Source organism: Periophthalmus magnuspinnatus, chromosome 9, assembly GCF_009829125.3.
Source record: "Periophthalmus magnuspinnatus isolate fPerMag1 chromosome 9, fPerMag1.2.pri, whole genome shotgun sequence".
Taxonomy (NCBI): domain Eukaryota; kingdom Metazoa; phylum Chordata; class Actinopteri; order Gobiiformes; family Gobiidae; genus Periophthalmus; species Periophthalmus magnuspinnatus.
The window spans coordinates 34360663-34369828 of NC_047134.1; the positions used below are offsets into that span (position 1 = coordinate 34360663).

Sequence of the window (9166 nt, forward strand, 5' to 3'; positions counted from 1 at the left end):
CTTGTTCCAAAGATAAAGGCCTAATTCTTGTTTTAAATTGTAAATCACTATGGAAACTGGCAAAGATTTGGGGCATAAACCTATATTGTGTGTTTTATTTCAGAAAAGTCACAATCTTCACAAAATGTTCCCTTCAAAACTGACACATGGGTAAGAAATGAACTCTTAACCCCTTTATTTAAATAGTTTTAGATGAAGTCTTTATAGATGAACTACAGGCCTATAGAAAACACAAAGATAAAGCCTGTTCACATGTGCTTTCCTGCAACTCCATTTCAACTGGCAAAGGAAAAACAACTCTTTCTCTCACATTTCAGTGCATTCATTTGGCTGTGGACACTTCACTCAACACTTTACCCAGAGTTCCTCCAAAACAAATCAGGATAAGTGATGACGGTGCGCTGTATTCTCTTTCTGAAAGCAGATTGATCCGGTGTAAACAGTCAGACATAACCAAATTGTTTAGGTCAAAGTATGTCATTTAATTTTCACATTACTGCATCTTAAGTGCTGTCGATCAATGCAACAACTTATGGTCATTTATATAAAGAGGCCGACAAACTGCTCAGTCGATGAGTGCTCCCTGTGAAGCATCGATCACATTGTTAGTAGAAGAAAATTGAGCATAATGTGTGTTAATGTGCGGTGTGACGAGGATGAGAGGCTACAGAGGGTGGATCTGACAGGTGACCTTTTCTCCACGCACTAAACGCTCTAACCGCGCTGAGTCTGTGAGCAAACACTGTCCTTTTACTGCAGATACCACAGCTGTTATTATCTCTAAAGCTGCTTGTTAAGGTATGTAAGCGACAAATGCAAGAACATTTTATTAACTTCAGACAAACGTATAAGGTACAATCACATATTGTCACATTTAAAAGTGCTTTTGTGAGTTTGATAATAAATTAGCATTTTCATTTGACAACAACATAACAACAAATAGCAATGCTAAAATAAAAATGTACTCACCAATACAAAAACTGCTGAGGTCTAAATACTGTTGTGGCGTTCTTCTGACTCTTTTCAAAGCTCACATTTCAGTCATTAATGCATGAAATTAATGAATAGTTCTTTACCAGATGAAATGCACCATCACCAAAGTCAAATCGAGTCCCATTGGTTGTTTTTGGTGACGTTTGGTCTCAGAGTCTTTCTGCTCAAAGTCCAACCAACTGTAGCCCGTGGTTTACAAATCCAGTCAGTTTACGAGCGGGTAGGCCCAAAGTGTAGTGGTAAAATAGAAAACATGAAGGTCAGCGGCTGATGGGGAGCTGTGGTAGAGAGATGGGAGGATGGGTCAAGTGTCCCGGGGCGGCGAGGACAGAGAAAGAGTGACCTGAACACACAAGATGCCAAATGTTATACGACGTTACATTATTGGTGAAATAGCTGCCACACGATATGTAGAGATATATGTTATAGATTTATATGTTTAAAGACATGAAGTTACTCGTACTGTCCAAGTATCCGTGCAGGGCCAGGAGGTGCGGCCGGTCGGGGCTGCTGAAGGGAGAGTAGTGCACGTCGTCGGGCAGAGATGGAGGCAGGCGCGTCAGGGGAGCGCCTTGAGGGAAGCTGCTCTGCGGAGGCTGCTTTTTGTGCCGGGCGCGGCAGTTCTGGAACCAGACCTGGGGAGGTGGTGTACCACGTCAGTATACAGCTAAAAACAATATTGAGAGAGATTAAAAACTGTGGGTTTAATAGTTTAATTTATATTTTTTATCAGAGCTCAAATCTAGAGTTTCTCCAAACAGCTGTAAGTCGCTCGTATTTGTGGGTGATATTTTTTTATGTCCACTTCTCCAAATCCTCAATACTTAGTTTTAGCGGAGAACAAGGATCACAGACTGAAGCCGTCACAGTCTGATGTGAACTCACCTGTATCACTCTCCTGCTGAGCCCTGTGAGCTCTGCCAGTTTCTGCAGTGTCTGAGCATCAGGATTATTGTCCTGAGCAAACTGTGTCTGCATGACCTTTAAAAACACATAATAAAGTCACATATAACAGTGTCAGTCCATGTGGTGACACAGAGGGAGCGCTTCACACCTGGAGCTGCTCTGCGGTGAAGGAGGTGCGCGCTCTCTTGGCTGGTTTAGGTTGACAGTCCTGGTCCGAGGGCAGGGCTCCCTCCAGTGTTAGACCTGTGCCTGTGGATGAGCACAAACACCTCGTCTGAACATGAACAGTTGAAACTGTTACTGTCTCTGAGTGTGTGGAAATCCTCAGCAGGACAGTACCATTTTCAGCCGCCCGCCGCAGGTTGTCCAGCATGGTGTCGTAGTGGTTTCGGCAGAGCACCCTGCCCTCCACCAGCCCAAACTCCTCTCCGGTGGACAGCTGCCGTTTACAGGAGAAGCAGGCGAAACAGGCCAGGTGGTACACACTGCCCCGAGCCCGACGCACCCAGTCACTGGCAAACACCTGACGACCGCACTGTGCACACTTTGTCCCAAACCTACTGTGGAAATATCACACGACACATCTGAGTTAAATGAGCAGGAGTTTAGGGCATTTATGAAATAGAGCTGGAATCTGGAATTATATCAACACTGAAAAAGTAAAGATTACATAAATAACTGAAAATAGCTTAAAAAAGAAAAAATGTACATCAAATAAATTAGTTTAAAATTCATGTAATTCAATGAGTCCAGTTTTAAATCCTGAATGTTTCCATGTCCTGATTTTATTCACTTTAAAACATGTATAGAGAAAAATAACTAGGACTGGATTTTTATTTACATTTTATTTTACATTACTCAAAATTTGAAAGCCTCGGGAATTTTTGTTTTTGGAACATTTTGGAACAACATGTAAATTGTGATTAATATTTGTTCCGTTTTTGCGCATCAGGTTGGACCCGCACCGGGGCCTGCGCCTGCGCCTCAAGCCTCAGGTTAAACCGAGTTTACAACCTGAAAATCTGTGCAGAGCCTAGAACAGCCTGGCCTTGTTTGAAAAAGACTGTTTTGTGATCTAGAACTCAGTCTGTGTCTTTATTTTCTGAGTGAAAATGAAAAGGACCAAACGCGGCCTGCAGCGCGCGACATTTAAATGATTTTAAAACAACCAATTTCACCAAATAAAAAGTACAGACCTGCTTTAAGATATAAAAAAATACATGTCTCACCCAAAATAACCACGGCCATTTTTACACTTTAAAATGTTTCAAGGGAAAAGCAGATCCGTTTAAACTGAGGCCTGTTTTTTCCACAGTTTATTTTATTACACAGAAAACACTGGGCCTACTGCAGGACTAAACACAGACAATGTAACAGTAATAAGGCAGAACTGTGATAAATATAATCCTGTTTAATGCCAGTTTATGTCACATAGAGTTAGTTAATCGCGTGCGTAAAAATATCTTTTTGTGCGTCATGAAGTCCCTTTAAATTTAGTAAAATGCACTAAGTAAAGAACAAAAGATAAGTAAAATAGATTAAGCATTTAGATTAATCACACATACCTGAAATAGTCCAGTTTGCAGTAGATTTCTTTGTTTTTCACGTAGCAGCTGCTGTGCTGGCGCAGAGAGGCTCTGCACACGGAGCACTCCAAACAGCCCAAGTGCCAGTTCAGGTTATTCACCTGCCACAATCACAGCCTCATCAGCCCCGGACACACTTTAAAATCACGTGTTTATGTCTGGGCCTGCTCCTGGAGCCTACCTTCAGCAGGTACCGGTCGTGGATGTCCATCCCGCAGCTCGCGCACTGGTTCTTGGCCGAAGGGGAGCAGAGACACGCGGCCTCAGACGGACTGGACTCAGACTCCTTCTTCACCTCTGTCTTTGACTAAACACACACGCACAGGAGTCAGGAAGCTCCAAATATTTAAGACCAGCCTCGTGAATCTGGAGCCACACTTTAAAATCCTTCAGCAAATTTAATTTAGTCAATTTAAATGAAATTCACAGCAGCCTCTTCACCAGTTTGTGTCCAGGGTCAGACTGGGCGCGTAAAGGGCGAAGCGGAGAGAGGAGGCTTCACAAAACACACCTAGATTTTTACAGAAAAGCATTAAAAAGCTCTACATCCAGATGTTTATGACTCACCATTTTCAGGTCCCGAGCGCAGCCTATTTGGAGAGAAGATGGAGCTTGCTCTGCACATTACGCATCTCTGCCCCAACCCACACTACATCCGGTCCAAAACAAGCACGAGCCCAACTGTTTCGACTGCATTTAAAGACTGGCAACAAAAGACATTTTGATGCAATTACATAAAAAACTATCCTATAAATGATCGATGGCTGCTCTTCTGCGCAATAGGTGGTTATATTCCCAGGCAATCAAATGCCACGAAAAGAAAGGATGGCACTATATCTGCAATTAGCGCGGGATTGAAACGCTTGGCTTGATAAGAGGCTACCCGAGTGTCAATTTCACGTGTCAATCAAACCAGCCAAGCCAGCCACCAAGCTAAGAGAAAAAAAAAGTGCGCATCCTAATTTCAATAGGTGTATAATCGAAAATCGACAAATCTCCAAAGTGAAGAGGCTCAAATGGAGATCGCTCTATTCATAACAGACAATGCGCACAAACTGCAGCTGATCTTGAGACATAAAGAAGCTTGATTGTCTCTTTCTCATGATGGACCATTTAAGCACTTGAGGCTCCCCTGGTGATTACAGCTGCATTCACAAAGTGCCAAAACGCGCTACTGTGCCAATACCGACTTTGTGTTGTTCTTCATTTACACCAAATCAACATAAATGTAGCATTAGGCTGTGCTAATTAACCACTACCCTATAAACATTGGAAGCACTGAAATATGATGAGCTGCTCTGCTTTAAAGTGAGCTATAGCGCACTAAAGAAAATATACAAAAAACAAAACAAAAAAACGCACAAAACACAGTCCAAGTTTGCTCGTCCAGTGCTCATAAAAAACACCAAACTGGTGAAAAGGTTTAGACAAAAGTGAAGTTTGTATGTCCCTCTTTGCTTGTGTGAAATAGTCCAACTTCTGCGTGAATTTCTTGTGACTCTGAGAAACATAACGCAGAGACCCTCCCACAGACTCCCCTTTTCTCCTCTCCAAACTGCAGCCTGGGCCACTGCAAAGAGTGGCAACGTGACAGGATTAAAGCAACATTAAACATTTATTCAACTCCACATAAACAGTAAAGACCCATGACAACCAGCCCCTGCCACAGGCTCCACAGATTTTATATTTTTAGGCAGCACTGTTACATGTGTCAGTCTGTCAGGGTTGTTTTTAAAGAATGAATAAAATATACTCCACGAAAAGAGAGTCTGAAATCAAAAAACTTACACTTAAGAACAACTGAAGTGTCCTTCTAAATGCACTTCAAAGTAAACAGAAGGTTTCCCTGTGATCAATAAGCTCAGAGCACTTTAAAGCCTCATACCTGCACATTGTTCCGACGCTCTTCTGTGCATTAGCTGTAATCACTGCACTGGACTGGGTCATCCCAAAGTGGACGGCCACCAGACAAACCACTTAAACCGTGTTATTTGGTCTCGATTAGGCTCTAATGTCCCACAATGATTTTTTTTTTAAGTTATAGACACTTTGGGGCATTTAAAGTGGAAGTCTTTTGAAGCAGAGTGACAGGGACATTTGTGCTGCTGGTGGAGTGTTGAATTTAAAACAGAATATGGACAAAATCTGATTCAATGCATGACTAAAGTTTCCCGTTTCAGTATTAAAACATGTGCATAATAATGTTTACTATTTCTGAAGCATGGTCTTAACAGAAACATAGTGGGACGATGCTCAAAACTGACATTTAAAATTGGAAATATAAAAATTTGAGCTATAAATCTGACCAAATAAGAGTGATTTTTAAAGCTCTGACTGCATTATTTTGTACCTGGATGGATGACAGTTGTTAGGACAGAGGACGTCTCACCTGTTTCTTCCTGTCCTGTCTCTGAATCTGTCACATTTTGGCTCCAGATATTGGTTTGGAGCTGCAGAGCTGAACCACGGCCCTTCCTTTAGCACATCTGTCACAAACAATGAGGAACCAGCCCAGTGCCACAATAAACACAAACTAACACATGCAGAAGCTATTACAGTGTTCAATGAGCCCCAGTGGACAGGTCTGCCCGTGGTATGTGGACAATGTATGACGTCGGGCATCCTGCTCCGTGGATATCAGAGACACAGTTCACATGAGGCCAAAATACGCACAGAATTATATATCTGCAGAAGGTGTGGACCTGGTGGAACAAATGCACAACAATGGCTTATGTAACTGTTGTTTACTATTAGACTGTTTTGTAATAACTGACACAAACAGGTTTTAAACGAGAGGAATATGAAATGTAAAAAAAAAAAGTATCTAGGACTGTGAAGTATTTTATGCTTTATTATAGTAGTGTGGGGTTTTTTTTAGATTCATAACCGTGATATTTTTATACTCCCAGATGAAGGGAATGTATTGTATTGTATTTTTATAAGAAATATCCAAAACATAAATTCACTAATGCTGCATCTAATTTCTACCATATCTCATGACAATAATTTGCATTTTACCAATATTTATTTTAGCCCTTATTAAATATTACTGGTCCATAGAAACCCTGAAAACTCACTTGTTTAAAACTACCCTGAAATAACAGCAAACCCTTTTTTTTTTAAATCTGTTTCTTTCATTTGTGTTTTGTCTTGAACTGTGTGAAGCATTTTTGAGCGTCATGAAAAGAGCTATATATGTATTTTTATTTTATTTTATTTATTTTATTTATTTTATTTATTTTATTTATTTTATTTATTTTATTTATTTTATTTTATTTATTTTATTTATTTTATTTATTTTATTTATTTATTCTATTTATTTTATTTATTTATTTTTATTTATTTATTATTATTATCATTAATCCAAAACCCAGCTATCCTCAATATTGACAAATGGCATCGTCTGCACTTTTAATCAGAATATAAGTGTTTGGTTTCTCGTCGGTGCGTGTCTCTTGCCGTTTCAGTGCGTTTCAGGGAGCAGTCACAATGGGATTGACTTCACTATTGGACCGTTGCTACACAAAGGCATGTCTCGCGATGACTGATGCTCCGTTTGGCTTGTACCTAAGAAAATGTTTGGAGAAAGGTGGAGCGAGGTCTAAATGCAACACAGCTTCCTTATCTTGTTCCTGTGGAGGTCCGTGAGAGTGCTGCTGGAGAGGTTTGAGATATCGACTACATCTAAAACTGAGCGTCTGAGGAAAGACCCTGTTTTTAACTTATTTTATAAACAGTCTAAGCAAATCCACATTTTATTCTGTGGTGTCAATGATTGAGACACACTGGAGCAGCGCGGGTGGGAGTGTGCTTCATGCCTGACCCAAAGTTACCCTACTTAAAGGTGGACAATGTGGACTTTTAGGCGGGTGGTCCACTTCCTGCTGTGCCTGGAATGTTCCACGATATGGCATTAAATGTATCTATTCTGCACTTTGCTTTTATTCAATCACGCAGGTTATTATTCCTTAAAATATGTTGTGAAAAGTGTTTTTTTCTGCACAGACCTGGCCTGACCTGTTACTTGGCCTCGTGGCATCACCTGCTTTTTTCCATGGAGACAGATGTGATAAATGTCATAGTGTGGAACATTCCAGCAAAGCAAAAACATCTGCAGGGAAACAAGTAAGTGGCTGACCTTCTAATGGAAAGTTAAAGGTCCTATGTTACATAAAAGTGACTCTTGTGAGCTTTAGTCCATGTTCTAATGCTGTTTCCTCCTCAAAAACAAACCTGGAGTTGTGTTTTGTTTACGTTTCTAAAGCTCAAAATGCTCTGTTCCACCTTGTGATGTCATAAAGTGTGCAAATGACTCTGGACGTTTTACCTTTAGTTCTGTAGATGTTGGCAATTCCACGTCTGAAATGATCCAAATGATTCTAGTGAAGATGTGTGGAGCTTTAAAACACAGTGGAGCACTTCCTGTATTGCCACCTGATGACATCACAAGGTGGAGCAGAGCGTTTGAGAGAAGAACGCAGCCTAAACGTGCAGAGTTTGTGTGTTAAACGCGTGTGAATGAAACAAAACACAGCTCTGCGTATGTTTGTGATGAGGAAATAACATTATAACACAGATCAGAAATTAGAGTAATATGGTCCCAGTACACTCTCTGAAATAGAACAATAGCGCACAATCGACTAATGCAAAACACACACAAACACACACACACGCACACAAAAACTGAACCTGAAACAGACTCCAGCCATTTATATTTTAATACTCACCATCCATTGTCCAGAGTTCACCTGGCTGCTTCCTGTGCACAGTTGAATTCATCTCCGTTACAGTCGTCTGGACAGGCTTTCAATAAACACCCACAAGTGAATGTTGCACAATCCCCCTCTGTAAACCTGCTCTGAGAGGAAAAAAACACTTATTCAACAAACACAAGTTTATTTGAAGAACGGGCGAGTAAAACGAAGAGCTTTTGGGGCCTGTACTCCATATGACAGCAATTTGGGGTATTGTGTATTTTGGCCGAAGCGTGTGGCCCGTGATGGATGACAGGAGAGAAATCACGAGCCGCTGGCCTGAGCACAGACATGCAAATTGCTTTCAGCTGATTACAGTATTCTGTTTGATATTTATCATGTGCAGCAGGATACGACTCTGAGAATAGAGCAGGAAGCAGCTGATCACTGAGGGAAACCTGGGGGTCCAACGCTTAAACCTGTATTTGTTTGTTTGTGTTTTTTCAGATTGGATTATTGTTATGTGTGTTTGGGAAAGTGTAAATTCCACGTCATTTATTGGAAGTTTAATGTATTTGTTGTTCCGCCAAAATAAAAGACCAGACTTATGTTTATTTTGATTTTAACTCGTTTGAACTAGTGACAGTCGTGTAATTAACATCCTTAAGAATAATTTGTTTTGTCATTTTGCACAATACAAATGAAAGTTCTCTCTTTTCTCTTAAAATGCATGTGTCAAACTCAAGGCCCGGGGGCCAAATGTGGCCCGCCACGTCATTTTATGTGGCCCGCAACAAGGTAAATTAAAATGTATGACTGTTTTAAAATGTCAGTTTATCAGGAGATACGCAGTTATATTTATTTTAACCATTTCGCTGATGTGGCTCTCGGTGAAATTGAGTTTGACACCCCAGTCTTAAAGGAACATTACCGTTATTAAATACAGTGAAACAATAACAACCAACTGTTATATATTGTCTATTACAC

The 9166-nt window shown here is 40.6% G+C and overlaps 1 protein-coding gene across 4 annotated transcripts; it reads right to left on the bottom strand.

The window, feature by feature from the left end:
* Window positions 1-814: 814 nt before the first annotated feature.
* On the bottom strand, window positions 815-8269 carry lhx6b (LIM homeobox 6b). 4 transcript variants are annotated; one of them, XM_033973254.2, is made up of 8 exons: window positions 4053-4972; window positions 3667-3792; window positions 3465-3586; window positions 2239-2459; window positions 2048-2148; window positions 1879-1974; window positions 1457-1628; window positions 815-1336 (listed from the first exon to the last, which is right to left on the bottom strand). In XM_033973254.2, the coding sequence occupies exons 1-8, from the start codon at window positions 4053-4055 to the stop codon at window positions 1254-1256; spliced, it is 924 nt and encodes a 307-aa protein (XP_033829145.1). In that variant the 5' UTR covers window positions 4056-4972; the 3' UTR covers window positions 815-1253. The 4 variants fall into 4 exon arrangements, with proteins under 4 accessions (XP_033829145.1, XP_055080085.1, XP_055080086.1 ...); XM_055224110.1 differs by lacking the exon at window positions 4053-4972 and adding an exon at window positions 8213-8269 and having other exon boundaries at window positions 1090-1336; XM_055224111.1 differs by having other exon boundaries at window positions 1090-1336; window positions 2239-2456.
* Between the last annotated feature and the right edge of the window lie 897 nt (window positions 8270-9166).

Excerpts from the sequence above, each read along its gene's own strand:
- lhx6b (XM_033973254.2), bottom strand. Across the intron at positions 3,587-3,666 it reads ACGACCGGTACCTGCTGAAG|GTGAATAACCTGAACTGGCA; the intron begins GTAGGCTCCAGG and ends TGATTGTGGCAG. Across the intron at positions 2,460-3,464 it reads TGCAAACTGGACTATTTCAG|TAGGTTTGGGACAAAGTGTG; the intron begins GTATGTGTGATT and ends ATATTTCCACAG.